Genomic DNA, 22,899 nt, shown 5'->3' on the forward strand with positions numbered 1-22,899 from the left:
TGTAGAACAGGGAGACAGATACAGCGGAGGTGATCAAAGCGAATCCTCGTCCATTCCCAGTCTCGGCGAATTATGTAGATGCCAGGTACTATTTGGAGCCTATTACTCCATTATAGGTTAGTGGCATCGATGATAAAGGCAGCCCCACAGGGGTGACGGCCTCTGAATTGGCACAGTGGGGGCTTGCGCTCGCAAAAGAAGGCTTAGAGAGGCTTGGCCACGCTGTGCCCAAACCCTTGAATGATTAATTGATTACGACCTCTCAGGGGAAGGAATAGAGGCCTTCCACTCACTATACGAACGATTGTCATCATACTTGGTGGAAAAAGAGGCCTACGATCGAATCGAGACCTTGGAGGTGGTCAATGAAGAGCTTTCTGATCAGGAGCGAGCGGATGAAATAGATATTCAGCTTGCTCCGGTAGCGCTAGACCATATGCCTCCTAAAGTCAGAGATCCTACTAAAAAGGTTAACCTGGGAACAGTAGACGAGCCTATGGAAGTGGCTATCAGCACTTACCTAGAGCCTAGTGAGAAATAGAGGCTCACTGATCTGTTACTAGAATTCAAAGATTGCTTCATGGAGAAATACAAAGACATGCCCGGCCTGTCACCGGACTTGGTTTGCCATCAACTACCAACACTCCCTGACAAGAGGCCCGTGAAACAAGAACCGCGAAGAATGAATTCAGAAACCCAAGTCCTCGTCAAGGAGGAATTCGAAAAGATGCATAAATCAGGCATTATCAAGGTCGCCAAATACAATCAGTGGTTATCTAATATAGTGCCCGTTCGAAAGAAGAATGGCAAGATGAGGGTCTGCGTAGATTACAGAGACCTTAACCTCGCTACACCTAAAGATGTTTACCCCATGCTGGTCGCGGATATGTTAGTAGAAGTCATCGCATGACATGAATTGTTGTTCTTCATGGATGGCATCGCAGGATATCACCAAATTCCGGTCGCTGAAGAAGACAGACATAAGACCGCATTCCATTGTCCCGGTTTCGCGGGTGTTTTTGAATATGTGGTCATGCCATTTGGACTGAAGAATGCGGGCGTAACATATCAGAGAGCCATGAACCTAATCTTCCATGATATCCTAGGGAAGATTTTAGAGGTTTACATCAATAACGTAGTGGTGAAATCTTGGAAGAGAGGGGACCACATTCCAGATCTCAGAAAGGTGTTCGAGCGCATGCGACGACACAAGCTCAAGATGAATCCCGCTAAATGCGTTTTTGGGGTTCAAGCAGGAGATTTTCTGGGATTCATTGTTCATCAGCGAGGAATTGAAGTCCCTGAAGACATGGCGAGCGCAGTCATCAACGCGTCTCCCCCGCGAACGAAGAAGGAATTACAGCGTTTGTTAGGTTAGATCAATTTCCTGAGACGCTTCATCTCTAACTATGCTGGTAAAATCCATCCCTTCTCGCCATTGCTGAAGTTACAGGGACAGAACGAGTTTGTATGGGAGCCTAAACATCAAGAGGCTTTCGACATAATTAAGACCTACCTGGCGAGCCCGCCAGTGCTGGTTCCTCCAAGGGCCGGATTTCCATTGAAGTTATATATCTCAGTAGCTGAAGCTTCCATTGCCAGTCTACTCGCTCAGGATGATGAGGGAGGTATTGAGCACGCTATTTTCTACCTCAGCTGGACACTGACGGATTGCGAGATAAGGTACACTCCTATGGAAAAGCTGTGTCTTACTTTGTACTTCTCAGCGTGCAAGCTGCAGCACTACATGTTATCCTTTACTACTTGCATCATCGCCCAAACCGACCTGGTCAAATACATGTTGTCGCGACCTATTCTGAGAGGCCGCAGTGGCAAATGGGTACTAGCCCTTTCTGAATTTTCGCTATAGTATGTACCTCAAAAAGCTATAAAGAGACAGGCCATCGCGGACTTTCTGGCACATCATCCTATGTTGGATATACCTACAATGAAGGAGTTAGAAAAAACGACCGCAACTACAACTCGACCAGATTTGGCGTGCCTTCCGGAGTACTCAGTATGGTATCAAGCCACAGTCTCCTTACAGCCCTGGATATTATTTTTTGATGGCTCAAGAACTGAAACATTAGCAGGGGCAGGGATTGTTCTGGAAAATCCAGCGGGCGACCGTTTCTCCTATTCTTTCCAACTGGAGTTTAAGTGTACGAACAACCAGGCAGAATATGAAGCTCTTATTATCAGGCTAGAAGTCTTACTGGAATTGGGAGTGAGGGACGTTCAGATCCACGACGACTCTCAGCTCGTAATCAATCAGCTTCAAGAAAAATATAGATGTGCAAGCTGGCTGCTCGTACCATATTTCAATCGCGCCATTGAGCTTTTGGATCAATTTGATGACGCTGATTTGGAGTACATCCCTCGCGAGCGCAATTTCGCAGCCAATGAACTCGCTTAACTAGCCACAGGCATTACATTGAAGTATGGGGTTCGCGAGCGTATTCTGAAAGTCGAGCGTCTCACACTACCTTCATGGCTCGCGCGACCTGATCTGCCTGACGATCCAGTTGTCGCGGTACTAGAACCTATTGATGTTGATTGGCGCATCCCGCTGATCGATTACCTCAAGCGACCAGGCCCCACAGCCGATAGGAAGATTCAGTTTCTCGCCTTAAACTACTTCCTCAGGGGTGATGAGCTGCGACGACGTGGGGAAGATGGCATAGACTTCCGATGTGTCTATGGCCGCGAAGCAAAAAGATTAATGCGTGAAGCACACACAGGGATATGCAGAGCCCATCAAGCGGGACCTAAGATGGCTGGCTCATTAGGAGACACGGTTATTATTGGCCCAGCATCTTAAAGGATTGCATTGCATTCGCCAAAGGGTGTCAAGACTGTCAAGCACATGGTCCAGTCCAGCATGTCCCTAACATTCCCATGCAGCCTATAATTAAGCCTTGGCCTGGCGAGGCTGGGAATTGGACTTGATTGGGATGATTCACCCCCATTCTTCTCTCCAATATAAGTTCATCATTGTGGCTACTGACTTCTTCACCAAGTGGGTCGAAGCCGAACCTTTGAAGGAGGCCTCCGGTGCCACCATCCGCCAGTTCATTTTTCATAACATTATCTGCAGGTTTGGTATCCCCGAGGTGCTCGTTTCAGACCGAGGGGCAGCATTCATAAGAGGTCCTGTCGAGCAACTTGTCAACGATTTTGGCATCCAGTTCATCCATAGCACCCTATATTATGCTCAGTCCAACGGTCAAGCGGAAGCTAGCAACAAAATTATTATTACCCTGTTAAAGAAAATGCTGGTGGAAAACTCTCGACAGTGGCACGATACTTTGTGTGAGACACTCTGGGCTTATCGCATGTCCAAGAGGAATCCCACCGCTACGACACCTTATGCACTCATGTTTGGCCATGATGCTGTTTTACCCCTAGAAATCAACGTTCATTCCTTACGCGTCCAAGAGCAGCATCACTTGATCAGTGAAGATTACGTCCAGGCGATGTGGCAAGAACATGAAGATTTGAGCGAGCAGCGCTTAACGGCTTTGGATAATTTGGTAATGGAGAAACAGCGCATCGCCGGTGCCTATGATAAGAGGACGCGTGGTCGTAGTTACAAAGAAGGAGATCTTGTTTGGAAAGCTGTTTTACCCTTTGGTGAGAAAGTAACCGGCCGCGGTAAGTGGACTCCGCGATGGGAGGGACCCTTTGTCGTTCACAGTATCATGGAACGTGGAGCTTTTCACCTCAAAGACTTGGATGGCGATATCCATCGCAACCCCATCAATGGTCGGTTTCTGAAGAAATACTACCCTAGTGTGTGGGAGTTTGAAGATCCACTTGATCAACCTTCTTCCCAGACAGAGGGGCACACATAATCTTCATCGGCTCGCATCAACTCTATATATATATATATATATATATATATATATATATATATATATATTCAGGCCTTTTTCTTGTGGCCTCCGACTCGTGTATTTGCTTCACCTATGAACATTAGGGGGGCAACGCTATATATATTCAGGCCTTAGGTGAGGCCATATGCAATTTATTTATCCAATTTTAAGTTTTTTTTTTTTTTCATACGTGTTTATCCTTGACAAATTGTGTTAAGAATGTACATGACAGCCTATACATGAGGCTTTATTCAGGCTAACAATTTTTGTTTGCATTGTGCATTCATGCATAAAGTGGCTTTGCGGCCAAAGTCAGTACAAAAACAAACCAACATGGTTACATTCGCAATTATAAGGCCAAATGTGGCTTTGAAAATCGTAAGAGAAAGAGACACAGATTTTAGAAGTTTCTGGATCTGGTTGCGGCAAGGAGGATGTGGGCAGTACTGTTGGTGCTCTTCTTCTCTTCACCCACATCCTCCTCCGATCTGAGTCGCAGCTGCTATCGTTTGTACCGGAGGAAGAAGGAAGGGAATAATCCATTATACCCCTTCCAGGTGACTATACTCCGGGATGGAGATGGTCTCTAGAGCGAGCGCGACTCACAACCACATCTACCTCCAGGGGAAAAACATAAGTCTCGTAGTCGGACCCCGGAGGTAGACCGCGGAAGAAGAGAGGTCGGCCTCAAATTGGCCTTCCGCCTCTCCCCCTCCTGCTCCACGCGGACAATCGGAGGAGACGGATCGCTTAGAATCTGGTTCCGCAATGTTAGGAGCGTGGCGTGTTCTTCGGCCTAACTGAAACCGGCGAATTTCATCCAGATTTCCAGAGGCCAAAGACATGCCACTGGACCTGAGATTAGGCCATGAGGCCTACCCAGGTCTTGAGATTAAGCCATGAAGCCTATGAATTTGTGGCTAAGGGTGAGATCATGGGAAGAAGATTTTAGAAACTAAAGGAAGAGCAGCAAGGCTTGCGAAGTTATCTATGGAAAAGACATGGTGGCTTGGCTTCATACTTTCCCCAAGTACAAGTATTTATAGTTCCAGTCGCAGTAATTTCAACCGCGTGAGGGGCAGTTGAAGTACTTTCAACACCATCAATAAGAATATCAATGGAATTGAATGCTTGAATCTCGGAAATGAAGGAAGTTGAAAACGCGTGGGAAGCAGGGCAGTCTCCAAGGAGGTAACCGCCCAATTGGGAATAATCCTTTCAACAGTTTCGATGTCAATAAAGAGGTGATAAACTACAAGAATTTGAAGTGATATTTGGGCCAAACAAAGTGGGCTAAATATTTGACTTGTTAATAATAATATTGTTCATACAAAAAAAAAGGGGCCTAATATAGGAGGCCTAAAGTTTTCGGCCCTCATGGGTCAGACGCAGTAAATGTTCGTCCAAGTGGACACTGGCATCTGCAGCAGCTCGCTCCACTTGTCGGGCCGCTTCGCAAGCTTAAGCTAGGTTTTTAGACAATGCTTCAAAGGCCGCTAGGGGTTGCTCTAGCAAGGGTTCCTCATGCTCAATCCGGGTCGTCACCGCAGTCAATTGGGATTGAAGTTCCTGGATTTGGGTCCGAAGATGATTTTGAGTGATCCGCAAGTCTCTAACGAGGATAGCCCTATCTCCTAAGAAGTCGCGAGAGGTATCCGTTTGTTGTGCGAGGCCCCGATAGTGGACCTGAGCTTGCCTGGCTTGCGCAGTCGCGACCGCTCTTTCATTAATCCGTTGGGGAAGATTCTGTAGCAGTTTGTATATCTCGCTGAACTCGTTCTCGGTGATAGTTCGCTCGCGACGAAGAACCATCAAGTACTCTAGAGCTCTGGCGGATGCGCCAGGCAGTAGGATGTCGGGGCTCAGAAGGCGTTGGAGCCCATCTCTGGCCTCGTCTATAACTTCGGGAGGGGCCACTTCAAGTACGCGGGTTAGCCTTTCCAGTCTGGAAGGGGACTCAGGCAGTGGATCTGGGGCAGCAGCAGTGGCATGAGCTTGATGAGGCACCATAACAGGAGCCGCTTCCAGCTCCGGTTCGGCATTCATCCCTTCTCCCGCTTCAGGAGCATGGGGGGTAGGCTCCTGGTTCACCATATCTTCATCGGCTGGGCTAGCAGGATTGGTGCCAAGTACTTCTGCAGCGATGAACGCTTCCTCGACAGGACCAAGATTCTGTGGTTAAGGAGGAATCATTAGAGTGCACAGAAAATAAAATAAGGATCAAGGCATTATGCTTGTTAAGAGAATGTACCTCTGCGGCCGGAGGCTGGTGAAGGATTGTTATTGGTACAAGCTCTTGAGCCGCTTCTCCGGGAATTGGGCCAAGTGCTATCTGTCCTAGGGGATGTGCGGCGATCAGTTCCTCAGGCGATGCGTTCGAAGGAGTGGTTCTTTCTTCCAGTTCAGGTGAGCTGTCGTCTATGACCTGCACTGGGATTGAGACCAATTATACGTCACTCGCGATGCTGGCAGAAGGTGGAGGATTATCAGAATCCGTGGGCACTTGGGCCTGCGAGGCAGATGTCCCTTCACCAGCGACTAAAGAGCCTTCCCCAACTTGTCTGGAGGACCGGCGATGAACCTGCGAGTGAGGACAATTATAGGAATTGGACGAAATGGGGAGTAAATGCTAATGTGGGTTGCCCATTTCGTACCAGTCGATCAGCGATTGGTTCGTCCTCTTCCCATTGGTCAGTACGAGGGTTCGAGCGACTGCGCTTGCGAGCCAAGGCAGCGGCAACCTGCCAGAATCAAAGGATTAGACTTAGCTCAGGGAGAAAGCATGATTCTAAAAACAAAGGGTTCTTACCGTCTGCGGATTATCATCATCGGAAGAAGAATCTTCAACCTCAGGCTCCGCGATCGCCGTTTTCTGCTTTCCAGACTGGCCAGTGGCTGGGAAAGCACTGACTACGCGACTGCCAGAAGGTGGCACATTTCCCTAACGCAGCAAAGAGTGAGTAAAATGGGAGGAGTGAAGGAAGGGATGAAATATAAACTAAAGTACTTACCTCGGAAGGGGGCTCGCGAATTACGATACCAGCCTGGGCCTGACGTGGGGCTCGCACCGGTTGTCTTGCCGGAGGAGGCAGGGATCGTGCAGCATCTTCAGAAAAGCGAGCGAGCATTTCCATGTCGGCAGCATAGGGGTTTTTCAATTCTCCGAAGATGACCGCAAAGAGTTCGTCATCCCGCTGAGTCCAGCAATTGACGGAAACTTCTTCCCACCATTCTTTGTATCCTTCCTCAGTCCCGTCCACGGCGTTGATGACCTTAGCCCAATTGGGAAGATCAACCAGCGCGAGCATACTTTGTGTCGGCAAAGGCCCGGAAGGGGGCCCAAATCTACTCCAAGATGTGTTATAGTTCCAGGCATCGTACATAGGAAATGGCACTAATTGGACAAGGTCGAATTGGCTAGCGAAGTGGTTAGGAGCGTAAAGGTCATGACTAACTTCTTCGGCAGCGATCCTAATATCTGAACAGGAGATCGCGCGACTAAAGCCAAGATCGCGCGATCGCTGTAGCGAGAAGAGCTAGGGAGGAATCCGTTTTCAAGCGGAGTTGGGAATCTTCTACCCAATATTATATCGCAGTATGGCATCTCATCCAGGAGGTACAGATAGGTAAAGCATTTGGAGTAGGGAGGAGATGAGTACCTTTCCTCGCGGCTGAACCATTGACCCAAGAGTTGGTCGGCCGGCGGAAGCAGCGGGATGTCATCGCGACGGAAGAATGGAAAATAAGTCTGGATTCAGAAGTCCAAGATCCAAAAGGGGCCAGATATGCTAGTCTCAAAGGGATGCATAGTGGCCTGATACAAAGTACGATAAAGGGCTCCTAGCACCGGTTGCCCAAGCCCAACACTGCGGCCGTTGTAGAGGGTCATCGCCAGAAGAGTCCAAGTACCAGTGGGCTTGCAAGAGGAAGTGCAGAAGATGAATTTACAGAGCCAATAGTCCAAGAAAGCGATTCCGCCGGTCGCATTGTGCTCCCGGCTGTAATATGACAACCATCGTGGATAGGAGCCACTGTGAGCGCTGCAACCATGTTGGGCCATGGTCGAGGTGAAGGTGACAGAGTCGAATTGACCATGTAAATAAGGCTCACCATCGATGGATAAGCCAATGATGGCATGAATATCCAGCAAGTTGATACTCATTTGACCGAATCTAAAGTCAAAAGTGTTTGTGGCGGTATTCCAGAAACAAAGAAAGGCAGCGAGTGGCGAACTATTGCCACTGCGCCGAAGACGAAAACAGAGATCGATAGTATGGGTGATACTTGCTGCGTTCCATCGAGCCAGATCTCGCGCCCGTGCTTCACGATACCAAGAAAGTTCTGCCGGGCTGATGGAGGACGGCCAGTGCCCTATTTTGGCTTGATGATTCTGGGCACCCCAACTACGAAATCTCTAGGAGTCCTTCGGAGGACTGGAATGGGCCGACTAGCGGGCAGGCCGTAGAAAGCAATAGAGTCGGCCGGAATAGAGTCTTGCGGCGCTGGCCCCAGTCCGGTGTGATTATTTGGGAATTGGAGGAGCAAGGGCCTATGGATGGAGGTGTGGAGATGAATGCAGGCACCGATACTGGTTCCCCAAGTTTGGGCAACCTTTTCGTTCAGTTCTTCTTCTTGATCGATGGTTATCTTCTTTGGGGGAGCCATTTATGGGTTCTGCGAAGGAGATGTCGGAAGAAAGTGGGTTTTTGGGGTTTAGGAGACTGAAAGGGTTTCTGATGTGATGGGTTTTATGCGGCCGCTGGTTTAAATAAGGAATTTTGTGGGGGAAACGATACGACAGAAAGGTGTTTCGCAAGCGAAAGGACGCAACCTTCATTAATGACATCGTTTCGAGCGATCAGTGCGTCGTTTTAGTCCCCTTCAATCAGTTACATCTTCATGGGCCTGGGGGGCAATGTTTGAGCCCAAAAGTATTTTTGGCAAGATCCTTTGGTGGATTTGATCCAGTGGGCCGATACCTGCGGCCCAAAAATAAGCCTACTCGGGTTTGGGGTATAGCTTCGCCCATTCCGTGATCCATAAGGAAACGAAACCTTATTGGGATCGAGTAGCAGAGATTGAATAGGAAACTTTAATTAATAATCCTTCTAAGGCAAGGAGCAGTCGAAACCCTAGGTGTATAAATACAGGGTTAAGCCGCAAAGTAAAGGACATCTCTCGAATCAATCAATCCCAGCGATTACAAAGCCTCCCTGGAGCAAACTTTCAACCTTGTTGAAACCCGGCAACCGTACTTCCAGTCCTAGTCTCTTCGAGCCGACTGCCAGTACCACTGCCACAGATACTACCAGCGAAGCAAGGGTAACGCCCTCGTAACCCAGCGAAGCTAAAGATACGCTTTAGCAAACCCTGTGCTTTCTCAGAACTTCCTAGTGATTGCTCTGCTCAACCTACAACGTTGAGTATCGATTTGGTGACCGAAGAGATCACATCCAAAGTCCTTATCCGTAAGGCAAAAAGTCCTTTCTCGAAAGGCTAGAGAAGAATCATGTGGCAAGGTTAGTGCTCTCCTCGTCCACAACGCTTGAAAGAGAAGTTAGGTCAAGGGACTCCCCCGACGACTGCACCCCACGGTGCTGGCGCCTGCGCACACGCTCAAAAGAGACAGTTTGCATGCCAACTGGTTTTGGGAGCCAAACAATTACATGACTTTAATATATATAGCTAGCTCTTTGCATGAATCTGGGTTTTGGGACTGGTTTCCATTTTGTGCTGCTTGTACACATTATTATAGCTTATGTACTTGCGGAGCTCTCAGCACGAGTGTCCAGAACTTATCCGAGACGGTGTCAGCTTGGGTTCCCATGCCATCATAGAGAAAGGTCTAGTATTAGGAAACTTTTTGTGTTTGGTACTTCATTTTTGTCGTTGGGGTTTTGGTTTCGGTACCATATATGCCAATTGTATTGTACTCTTTTTAAGTTTGAATAAAATTTCAAATGAAGGGGGTGGGTTCCATGGACCCTTCCTCTTTGAGCTTGAAGGTGAGACTTTATCTCTAAATTGTCTGCCTCCAACGAAAAAGGAAAAAAACCAGCATTTCAGTTTGTTTGGTTGATAATTCCCCATAGTTCTCTATGTACGTGGCTTAGATTCATTGGGCATGCCCATGTATTGCTTATTATCTTCTATGTGAATAAAATGCTTAGTGAGGTTTATGATTTAGACCAACTTTTTGATCATATTTTCACATCTTAACCATTCAGTTTTTAGGTCCAAATGTATAGATCACTTCTACAAATTTTCAGCCAAATTGGTGATCGTTAATGCATCCAAAACTGCAATTTACAAGAACGGACCGAATCTGTCGAACCGGAACCGTTCGTGTTTATAATGGTAAATTGCAGTTTTGAATGCCTTAACGATCATCAAATTGGCTAAAAATTTGCAGAAGTGATCTGTACATTAGAACCTAAAAATTGAACGGTTGAGATGTGAAAATATGATCGAAAAGTTGGTCTAATGCCCTATCCCTAGAAATGACCAAAAAAAGGGATCCCTCATTAGAAGGGCCCTATATATATATATATATATATATATATATATATATATATATATATATATATATATATTCCACAAATAGTCACTCAACTATGGTCACTCAAGTTTCAAATATATCACTTTGGTCACTCAACTATTACACTGTCAATCACTTTAGTCGCCCAATGAGTATTTTTTTTAATGAAAAAATTAACAAAGTAACTAAAGTGATTGACAGTGTAATATTTGAACGACCAAAGTGATATATTTGGGCCTTAGTTGTTAAGGAGTTAGGGCAGCCAAACCCTCCAATTTTTCATGTACATTTTTGAACCAAGTTTTATTTTATTTTATTTTAAATTGTGTTGAAGGATATCGACATAATGTGTGCCTCTACAAACTAGGGTTTAGAGTTGTAATAGGAATGTGTTTTAGGTATTCAATTGTAATCGGATTCTATTACCTTTTGGGTACCTTGTAACTCCCTATTTAAAGGGCTCCTATTATCAATGATAACACACAATTCTATTCTCCTACAACACGTTATCAGTACGAGTTCTAACCCTAGCTTAAAAAAAAAAACTTTTCTCTCTGCCGCCAACCCAAAAAAAAAAAAAAGGAGGCCTACTAGCAGCAGCAGAAGCCGCAAGCCTGCAGCATCCGACCCGAGCTCGACCTGCCTGCAGCAGCCCAGCCCGGCCGGCGACGCTCCCCCGCAAACCTAGCACAATCGCAGCCCCTGCACATCCGACCCGAGCTCGACCTGCTTGCAGCAGCCCAGCCCGGCCGGTGACGCCTACACCTCATCCCCCCCCCCCCCCCCCCCCGTCTCCAGCGCCCCGGGACAGCATCTGCAGACCTCCCATTGCTGCAGACCAGAAGAAGAAGACGCAGAAGAAGAACAGAGGAAAGAAATAAGCAAGAAGAAGAAACCGAAAGAAAAATAGAGGGACCCGGCCGGCAAAAAAAAAAAGAAGAAGAAAAAAGAAAGGAAAGGAGGGAGGAGCGGGCTTGGGCCCGAAGGAAAAAAAAGGGAAGGAAGAAAAAAAGAAGAAGAAAAAGACAAAAAGGAAGAAGAAGAAAAAAAAAAGGGGGAAGGGAGAAGGGCAGCCACCAACTGCCAATTTCCGACCAGATTCCAACTACACGCCTGCATCAACACGCGCGTGTCTTAAAGCCAATCACGTAAGTTTTTATAATTAAGGTTGCTGCTTTCTTGTATTTAAATTCCTTTTATTTTCTACAAATATTGGAATATATGTTGCCAATTGAGTTTGATATTTAACAAAGCGGAATTGTGGGGATTCACGCTTAACGAACTAAGAGTGTTCGTAATTAAACGAACTAAGAGTGTTCGTGTGAACTAAGAGCGTTCACAATGCTTGGACTAAGAGCGTCCGTAAGCATCAAATTGTGACCATATTAAAACATCATTGTTGGTCTAATCCAAAAGAGATTCTTGGAAATTGATTTCTTGGTAGCATAGCTCGGAAATCTTATTATTTTAGTTTTCGTGGAAGTTTAACTCCGAAACTAATATATCTTCTCTTCTTATTTTCAGGATGTCGAATGAACCTAGACTCGACTTTCCCATGCTTGACTCAATAGGCTCGGATTACCACAGTTGGGTAACCGATGTTGAGAACCATCTCACTTCAAAGGGAATATTACCCATAATCCAGGCACCTAACCCGAATCTTATGTTCAACCGAACATCTACAAAGCATGCTCAAGCAGTTATCTTGATGCGACGCCATATGGACAAGGCACTCAGATTGGAGTATATGTCAATCAAGGATGCAAGAGAGCTATGGGTAGCGCTAGAAGAGCGCTTTGGCAATGTCCAAGATTCCCTCCTCCCTGACTTGAAGGTTCAATGGAACAATCTGTGCTTTGCTGACTTCAAGTCTGTTGCTGAATATAATTCAGAAGCTCTTCGCATACAGTCCATGTTGAGATTTTGTGGACAACCTGTCACAGAGCAAGAGCTAATTGAGAAAGCTCTCTCCACCTTCCCCGTTTCAGCCATTGTGGTATCAAAGCAATACCGTACTGAAGTCAATGCTGGACGGATCACGAGGTTCCATCAGCTTATTAATATTATATCTGTAGCTGAGAAACATGATAACATACTCATGAGGAATTATAATTCAAGGCCCATTGGAACTAAGAGCGTTCATGAGGCGAATTATAATGCACCCAAAGGAGGGCGCAAGGAGCGGTACCCTAAGAATGGGGGACATGAGGGACGTATGAGCCCATATAACCACCCTAACCAGGAAGGAAACCGCAAGTTTGATGCGGATACACGTGGTGGTAATGCCACACGTGGGAGAGGGGGTCGTGGTATCCCTAGCCGTAATGGTGGCTCAATGGGTCGTGGTGGTGGCACCAACCCTCCTAGGGAACGCCAGCAACGTGCACAGCGTGCACCTCAATTAAAGGGAGGCAGCCGCAATGATGAGTGTCATCGATGTGGATCAATTGAGCATTGGTTCAAGCAATGCAAGGCAAGCGAGGAACTAGCTGCAAGCTACAGGGCATATAGGGACCTGAGAGAGCAAGAAGTGTTCCTTGCAGAAGAAGAAGAAGATGGTGGAGATGTCAATCTCACCATAGGGGACTTCAAAGCTGAAGATGAAGTGCACATGGATGCAACAGACTTTGATTAGATTAGTCCTTTTTATTTTTCCAAGAACTTTTGTAATGGCAATTTGCCTTAGTCAATAAATGACAATTGTATTAACTCTTTCTTATGTGGCAAACCCAATAAAATGTGATGTCTAGGAAAGTCATTGAGATTCTTGGCACTTAAGAGAGCCTCGCTCCACCAACATCTCTCTCTACTTTCCTGGTCATATTTGATTGGAGTTACCAAACAGATAGAGTACTACAATGTGTCTTAGTTGATTTTATTTTGGATTAGACTTTGGAAACTTTGATGTAATCATTGGCTATTAATAAAGTGTCAATTCTTTTACTTAATGTCTTGGACATACCTTAATTCGAACTTTATAGAGCCAATGGTTTTCATGTGGAAACATATTATGAGAATGGACAGAGTTCCTTTGCATCACCTCTAATGACTACGGACATAAACGAGTATTAGAGAAACTTATGTGTCGCTCTAGTGGGTTGTATACAACCACTATTTGAGTTATTGAATCCAACTATGTCATGAGAGACGACTTATGGGATTTTGGCACATATAGGCTTTGACATGATGATCCGTGTATTAAAGACTTACACGGACATCCATTTTCAGAACGAAGAAAAGTAAGAACCAAAAATTGGTTCGAGGAGCTGCACATTTGCCTCATGGCGCCATGATTGACAGGCCATACATGGCCAGTGCCGCCTACCCCCTGCGGCAAATACATGGCATTGACGCCATAAACTCCTCTCTCTACTTCTCAAGTCTATTGTGACACTATGGCTTCACCAAAACCTTTATTGGTTGATTATAAAGCCCATGTTTCGTTCTGTAAAGCCTGTTATTTAGGATTGAGACCATCCTATGCAAAGGAGATTGAGGAAATAATTCCATTCTCACAAAGAATCTAAGGGAATTCTATGGATTTGATCAACCAACTTGCGGACCATATAGATGTTTTATGGTGTTGGTTGATACGCAAACACGCTGGTCACGTGTTGTGCCATTTTCCACTCGTAATGCTGCTTATACTACACTCCTAGCACATAACATATGGCTACGGGCTCACTACCCAGATCATCCCATTCAGTCAATTTGACTTGATAATGCTAGAGAGTTTACATCGACAGTTTTCGATGACTATTGCATATCATTGGGTATTGATATCAAGTATCATATTCCCATGTACACACCCAATTGGTCTCGCGGAAAAGCCACCATTAAATGACTACAATGGTAGCCCGGACATTGGTAATGCACACCAATATTTCCGCTTGGGTTATGAAATAACGCATGCAGCTATGCTAATTCGTCTACGACTCATAGCAGCCACTCAACTTTTATTTGCGTTACAGCTAGTGACTGGGTTCGATTTTAATATCTCATATTTATGCATATTTGAGTGTGCGGTTCATGTGCCAATTGCGTCTCCAGAGTGCATCAACATGAGTCATTGCAACGAATGCATATATATATTTGTTGGACATGAGTCTCCAACTATAAGTCCGCTATGTAGAACCCTTGACAGGCGATCTCTATTTCGCTGGATTTACGAATTGTCACTTTGATGAGACAGTCTTCCCGTCGTTAGGGGGAGATTAGAACGTCAATGTTCAACAGGAACGACAGGAATTGTCGTGGTCTGTCCCCACTATGTCTCATCTTGATCCCCTAAATGTGACGAGATCACATATACCTGCTGCAAACATGCCTGCAAGGATTGATGTCCCCACAAGAGGACATGGTGCCACCCAGAGAAGATGGGTACTGCACCACTACCATGAATGGTAGTATGGTGACGCCACAAAGGTGGCATAATGGCGTCATAGGCCATGGGTTCCGCTAGAGAGAGTAGGAGACCCATAGGTTCGATGGATTCTCGCCCTAAGAAGAGAGCGAGTTTGGCACAACTTGATCCATTGATCATTGATACTCATAATCTGTCTCATGATAATATTTTGGATTGTGGTTATGTCCAAGAGACATCGTTGGGGGACGCCTCAATGTTAGAACCAATCCCTGAAAATATAGAGATCTCTATGAACTACACTAGTGTACATGAGGACGTGGAATTATTGAGACCAATGACATCAAACCTTACTCCGTTGAAGAATGCCAATGTAGAGAAAATTGGCCTAAATGGAAAGATGCGATCCAGGTTGAATTGGATTCACTAACGAAGAGGAAGGATTTTGTGCCTGAGATGCCAACACCTCTCAACATAAAGCCTATTGACATTAATAGGTCTTCGTTAGATAGCGTGATGAGAAAAAGAGATGGCAATCTCACCTTATGGCGCAAGGTTTCTCACAACGCCCTGGAATCGACTACGAGAAGACATATTCTCTCGTAATGGATGTCATTGCACTCCACTACCTTGTCAGTTTGGTAGTTTCCAAATAACTGAACATGCAGCTTACGAATGTGGTCACTACGTATCTCTATGGGGATCTAGATACGGAATATAATGAAGGTTCTTGTGGACTTTATTTACCCAAGTCAAGTGGCTCTAGACCACGGATCGCATTTGCAACGAGATTGAAATACTCACTAAAATGACTACTTGATTGGGAAGGGATATGATGAACTATGCCCACGCGTTTCCATGACAAGTTCCGGATTTGCAATTGTCGCGGTTTATGTTGATAAACATAATTGGAACCCTTGAGAATTAAGGGAAACCGTTGAACACCTGAAATCCGAGTTTGAGAGGAATGACCTTGGGAGAACACGGTTTTGTCTAAATTCAGAACTTGTATACCGTGTCAAGAGACATTTTTTGATAAAGTCAAAGATGCACCATGGTCGTCCGTAGTCTTGGCCCTAAAAGGGATCCGTTTCGTCCCAGGGATGATGAGGAAGACGTGTTAATAGCAGAAGTGCTTACTTATGTACAATAGGCGCATTATTGTACTTAACACAATACAAGACCGGACACCTCAATTATTATGAACTTGTTGGCTAGATATAGCCCCGCGCCAACGCAACTCCATTAGATTGGTATAAAGACAATATTTCGATATTTGAGAGGTATGATTGATATGAGCTTGTTCTATCCCTACAGGGAAAAGAGATGACGGAAGTGTGGGATCGGACCCCACAAGGCAAAATGCCACCTTCCGTGCTCCTCCTCCCCTCCATCTAAATGACAACAAGCATTTCTAAAGATTGAAATGAACCAAATCCGATCAGAGGATAATGTAGCGGACTTATTTACTAAGTCGTTACCAAAATCCACTTTCGAGAAACATGTGAAGAGCATCGGATTGAGAAAGTTATCCGAACTCCCATGATTGTAGCAATCAGGGGGAGATATTGACATCAGGGGGAGGCATGATGTCTACATGTTCGATCTCGAAGAGTGAAGGACGTGTTGTGCTCTTTTTGTCCTTCGACCAGGGTTATTTTTGTCCCACATGGTTTTTGTTACCTGGCAAGGTTTTTAACGAGGCAACAATCAAAGCGTCATCACCCAGGTTGAGCGGCACAAGGGGGAGTGTTGATGGATATCGACATAATGTGTGCCTCTACAAACTAGGGTTTAGAGTTGTAATAGGAATGTGTTTTAGGTATTCAATTGTAATCGGATTCTATTACCTTTTGGGTACCTTGTAACTCCCTATTTAAAGGGCTCCTATTATCAATGATAACACACCATTCTATTCTCCTACAACAAATTGAGTTTTTTTTGTTTTGTTTTGGGGTCAGTGTTAGTAAATTAGTGGCACACACACACCCATGTAGGGTATCCCAGTTGAAGCCAGACTAATCCACTGTACGTTTATGGGGAAAATTCCACCTCAAACTGGAACCCTGGTGTGGGGGTTCCACACCTGGAGACTTTACCACCCCCACCATAACCTGGTGGTTAAATTTAGTGAGTTTTCTATATATATAAAAAAAAATCCTCTAATTATTTTTTTTTATTTTTAATAAATGATAATTTCATTAATAAAACTCATGCTCATGTCAAGTTGGTCATTACATACCGTTCTACTGACGAGCTGAGGCCAAATCAAGGAATTGTGATAAAGACTACAGTGGTACATAGGGATAAACATACTATATTCGAACTTAGCGCTCACTGAAAAGCGAGTCTATACCGATGAAGAACTCATAGTAAATAGGCACATTGCAAACACAAAAAGTGCATAGCTTCTTAGAAAAAACAGAAAATTATTAGAAAGTAAAAAAACTAATTATTAGAAAAAAAAAAAAAAGCCCCAAGAGGACAGCCCAAAGAAAGTCATAACCCCAGCCCAACAAGCTTCGCAGACCCAAGCCTAGCTCCAATCTCCTCCACACCACAATTGCAACGTCAGCAACTTCATCGCTTCCCAATCTAGGCTGCCACAGGCATCCCTCCATGACCAAGCCGCTACGCCTGCGCCACACGATCACCAAGACCATGCGGCATGCTTTGAGCCGTTAAGCCACGACCTACGTTGCCAGACCCACGTTGCCAGCCCCAATCCCAGTCACCAACGAGTTCAGGATACCATCAATGTAGCTCCGCCATTGTATAGTAAAACCACCACACATTTAGAGGTTGTGCATAAGGAATTCACAGCCTCCACTAACATGCTAAAGCATGGAGCAACAACCCTCCCAAGAAAATCTCTGCGAACAATAGCCTCAAGAAAACCTCATTTGACAGCACACCACCCCCGACAAGGCTAGAGGCTCGCCATGGGCAGAGCCGCCTGACGAGACACAGAGATAGAAAAAGGGGAAAACCCTAGGTCTCTTTTCGGAAGAGGGGAGGCTCCTAATTAATTACCTATGAAGCTTGAAGATTATATTTATATATCATCAACCTAAATTAAATTAGTACGGAAAATTTTGAATAATTATTTGATCGAAGAATCTTCAATCATAACATATTTAAGTACATTGTCGTTTAATTGTAGGGCATGTTCAAGCTGCAAGTCGCATTGCTTTCAGCTATATGGCCAACTCTCTTCTTGATCTTCAAGTGTTGAAGCATTTCGGAGTTCAATGCAAGCCGCGCCGTACTCCATCAGTTATTGAGGTTAATTGGCTCCCTCCTCCTTTTGGGTGGGTGAAAATAAATACTGACGGTGCTTGGAAGCAAGATTTAGGCCGTTGTGGTTATGGAGCCATTTTTCGTGACTACATAGGAGAATTCATTGGTTCCTTTGCTTCTAATCATAACATTCCTAGTTCTATAGCGGCAGAGGTAATGGCTGTCATTAAGGCTATTGAGCTAGCTTGGGTAAGGGACTGGAAACATGTATGGCTAGAAGTTGACTCTTCCCTAGTTCTAAACTTTCTGCAGTCCCAGGATTTAGTGCATTGGCAGTTTCGTATTGAGTGGGGTAATTGCTTATATCGTATTTCTCAAATGCAATTCCGATCTTCACATATCTTTCGGGAAGGGAATTGCGTTGCAGATGCATTAGAGAATTACGGTGCGACTTCTAGTGATCTTACTTGGTGGGATCTAGCTCCTCCTTTCATTGACAGACATTGTCAGAGTGACAGTTTGGGAATGCCGAATTTCGGTTTTTGTTAGTTGTTTTTTCCTATAGCTGTTTTCTGTTTGGTATGGGAGGTTTTGGTTTTTGTTCCCCCTCCCTTTGTGTATTTTTTCTTTCTTCTTTAATAAATTCTCAAAGGTTAAGGTGGCTCCTTGCCTCTCTTAACCTTTGACTTCAGCCAAAAAAAAGAAAAGTACATTGCTTACTACAGTTTCATTTATTTGTTCAAGTGATTAGAGAATCTTTTCCTCTTGTAAACTCGCTTTGAATAAAGGAGTGACATTTAGAAGAAGCCAATTTAATAATAAAAAGTTTTTATATTGGGACCTTCATATTTACTTACTTGACCTATCATGCTTTTTACTTCTCCTATTTACTTTTTAAAAAGTAAAATTTTCTTTACTAAGATTTTCCCATAAAATGATGAATCATGGCCATCAGCCCACAAAACTCATGTTTTTTAGTTTGTATTTATACATATATTCTAAATGTTAATTTTATCCTTACATATAACTTAAAAATTAATAGAAGTACCAAAGTGTTAAACGGAGCCTAAGTTCAGGTATCAAATTGTCCTCTTTTGAAAACTAGGTACCAAAGTGTTCAGTTGGCCATACCTCAGGTACCATATAAGGAATTTATTTACTTACTTAACCTATCATGCTCTTTACTTCTCCTATTTACTTTTTAAAAAGTACAATTTTCTTACTAAATCTCTTTCAAATACCCAATTTAACTTTGTTATGTCAAAGATCAGCATTAAGTATGAAATTTAATTGTTTACAAAAAAAAGAAGATAATAATTGAAAAATGGTATGAGCTTGTAACTAATTAAAAAGAATGATTAATTTTAATTTGCCACCTCCAACCTTTTTGTTAGTTCCTAATCTTTTGTTTTTTTAATCAAGATCATCCCTACACTTTTCAAATTCATCTTTCATGTCCAATTTTTAGTTTTCCATCCAAATTGGACGTAAATGCTGTCGTGGCCTTACACAGCTGGTAAATTTTCCCATTGAACAGTCGAAATTCCCTTATTACACCCATTTATCTTCATCTTCTTCTTTTTCCTCTTCTACCAACAATCACAGAGCCAACACCTAAACCTGAATTTCAACACATAACCAGCACCCTCGAAATCCTAAAGCATCAAATCGAGCAAAATTCCCATATTTCCATCTCGCAACAGCACTTATTCATATCCTAAAGCCTCCAAATTAACCCAAATCGACTCACCCTCATCTCCAACCTCGGCATCAGACCCCTCTCAACCCTAAACCTCCACATGCCCTTGTACGGTGACACCCAACCCCCTACCGTCCCCAAACCCCACCTCGATCAACACCAAGCTCAATGGGGCCTTGCTTTGTCGATGCTAATCTTTTGGTCTGAAAAAGGTGATGGGTGTGCAGATGACTGGTGTTGAAGCAAGAAGATGAACTGAGTGTGGTGACCGGTGAACACAACAGTGGTGATGTTCAATGGGTGGGAATCGTTCGTCGGGCAAGACAGTTTTATTAGGACATTGTGTTTAATTTTTAATAGTCTTCTTTTATTATGTTAAAGAATGTAATTAGAGTGTGAGCTGTCATTGCCTTAGATCCTTTTTGGATAGAGATTGAGGAAAGGGACAGGTGTCCAATTCTTCCCTTTAGTCACTGTTTCCTCACCTATATATGTTTTGGCTGTATTCATTTAGTGGATCATGGAATATATTGAAACTTATCTTTTCTTCTTCTGCAAACTTTCATTTTCCTTTCATTTCTTCCGTTTTGGGTTTAGACCCTTATTATCTGGTATCAAAGTCGTCGGTCTCATAGGGCCGGGGAGCAAGGGTGGCACCACCCATCACACGTCGAAGGATCTTTCGACGATAGAGATGGACTATTTGGCCCAACAGACGGTGGCTGAAGGCCAACTTCAAGCAGTTAGCGACTCCGTCGACGAGATTTGTGCTGCTCATGAGCATATGCATTCTGAGAAAGCTGAAATTCAAGCTTAAAACGTTGAATTTCGGTCTCAACTGCTCGACGAACTTTGAGCTCTTCGGGTTACCTCGGTGACTCATTCTTCACCAGCTCCGATGTCTCCTACCCAGCTACAATTTGACACTGTTCCCTCTTTTGAATCTTCTAATTGTACGGGTTCAGCGCCTCTACCTATTTACTCGCAAGGTCTGGGTGTTTTAAGCTTCACTCATGCTGAAGTTTCTTCAGGTATGATTGCTTCTTCGACAGCTACTACTCTGCCTATACCTCATTCTCCTGCTCATACTCACGTTAATTCTGAAGCTAGTTCTAGTATATTGTGTGGTAAAATGGTTGCTACTAGTGGTAGTTCTGTTGATGTTAGTGATATCCCTGGTGATAGTAAGTTGATGAATGGTGTATTTAAAGGCAGAGATAGAGTTAATAGAGAAGATTGGGAGGGTTGGCAACACCCATCGCAATTTTATTAGCATAATGTTGGATCTTCTGCTCCTGATTTTAATTTACAACATCATGCATCACAATCATTTAATATTCCTGATTCACACATGGGTTATCAAGGGTACAATCCTTATGTGCCTCTCCATAATCTATTGTACACCTCTGGCAATTCTATGTATGGTGGTTCTGGTTGTATGGGTCCTTCAGGTTATCAACCATATGTGCTCCCATGGCAAGCAAATCCTAGAAGTAGTAATTTATACATTGGCAATTTATGCCAGGCAGCTATAACATGACTCAGAGTAGGCCCTCTTTGCCGTTTGCTGTGAACCATTATCTTACCACTCATATACCAACACAAACAATCACAGCTCAAGCTCCACCAACATATTTGACAATTCAAGCATCACAGCCTTAGTTTCAAGCATCGCAGCCTCAGAGTCATATTCAACAGCCACATGTGAATCAATTATCCCAATTTCAGTTGCAACCTGACATGGATCCTAACTTACCAACAATGAGACAAATGCGACTTGAGTTCCAAACCTTTGGTGGTGGTGACCCTCTTCATTGGCTCAATAAAGCTAAGCAGTATTTCGAACTGTATCAAATTCCTAAAGAGAGAAGGGTAGCGATAGCGGCAATGCATCTCATTGACGAAGCTGCTGATGTTTGGCATCTATTCAAACATCACTATCCAGCTACTTGGCTTGGTTTTGCTGAACTTATTATGAGGGAATTTGGCTCACATAATCAAATTGATTACCAAGCTTTCCCAAACAAGTACTGTTAGTGAGTTTAAATCTCAATTCAATAAATAAGCTAGAAGGGCACCAGGGTTCTCAGATGATGTTCTGTTAGCTTGTTTCTTGAGTGGTCTCAGGAAGATATCAGGGTGGATGTCAGAGCAATGAGGCCTACGTCGCTATATCAAGCATATGAGTTGGCTATACTTTTTGAAAAGAGACATTTGGGTTCTAGAACTCTGAGGTCAAATATTCATAGACCTCCAGCTTCTAATGTCAAGTCACATCAGCAAAGTTCTTCTTTCTCCTCACCTACTCGCAGAAATCTAATGGGACCACTACATAGACCAAATTTCTCTTCAGGACAAGTATAGAGATCTGGTTCAGCATCTTCAAATGCAAGTTCCTTTGATAGAAAATGGTCTCAAGCTGATTATCATGAAAGGTGGGCCAATAGACTATGTTTCTTCTATGATGAACCGTACAAAGGGGGACATGTTTGTAAAAAACACAAGGTCAGGGAAGAACTTTACTTATTGAAGGGGTACCAGAAGAATGTGATCATAGTGCACCTCCTACTGATGGTGATGATAGGGATTCAGAAGACACCAACAATGACAGTATAAATGAAGAACCCAATGCTTCCTGACACGTCGTTAGTGGTCTTGACAATCCTAGAACTATGCAATTGACGGGGATTTACAATAATAAAACAGTTCATGTCTTAATTGATGGAGGTGCTACTCATTCTTTTGTCCATCCGAGTTTGGTTGCTAACAATCTTCAATAGATTGATCAAAACAATACACTGAAGGTTGTAGTGGCTAGCGGTCCTCATGTCACCACTTCGGGACAATTCCAGCTACAAATGCAACTACAAGATACTCCAATCAACACTGAGGCATTCGTGTTACCTGTGAATGGTTGCGAGATTCTTTTGGGAGCTTCATGGTTGAGAACACTTGGAGACATAGTTTGTAATTACGACAAAATGACCATGAATTTTCATTGCAAGGTAAGGAGTATTTTTTATAAGGAATTTTGACGAATGATACTGCAATGGTTAATTGTGCCACCATAACCAAGCTTTTACGACAAGAAAAGCAAGCTATGTTTATTCAATTGATCGCAATTACATTAGAAGACAATAAGTGCTTGGAAAATGTGGACCCTGCTATTGTGACTTTAGTCAAT

General features: G+C 43.9%; 1 protein-coding gene across 1 annotated transcript; it reads left to right on the top strand.

The window, feature by feature from the left end:
* Window positions 1-2,954: 2,954 nt before the first annotated feature.
* LOC112184580 (protein NYNRIN-like) lies at window positions 2,955-3,854 on the top strand. Its single transcript, XM_024322839.1, has one exon. It carries the CDS (start codon window positions 2,955-2,957, stop codon window positions 3,852-3,854), a length of 900 nt encoding a protein of 299 aa, XP_024178607.1.
* Window positions 3,855-22,899: the final 19,045 nt, after the last annotated feature.

This window comes from Rosa chinensis, chromosome 2 (assembly GCF_002994745.2).
Source record: "Rosa chinensis cultivar Old Blush chromosome 2, RchiOBHm-V2, whole genome shotgun sequence".
Lineage (NCBI taxonomy): Eukaryota > Viridiplantae > Streptophyta > Magnoliopsida > Rosales > Rosaceae > Rosa > Rosa chinensis.

Coding starts and splice junctions, on each gene's coding strand:
- LOC112184580 (XM_024322839.1), top strand. CDS start 2,955: ATGATTCACCCCCATTCTTCTCTCCAATATAAGTTCATCATTGTGGCT.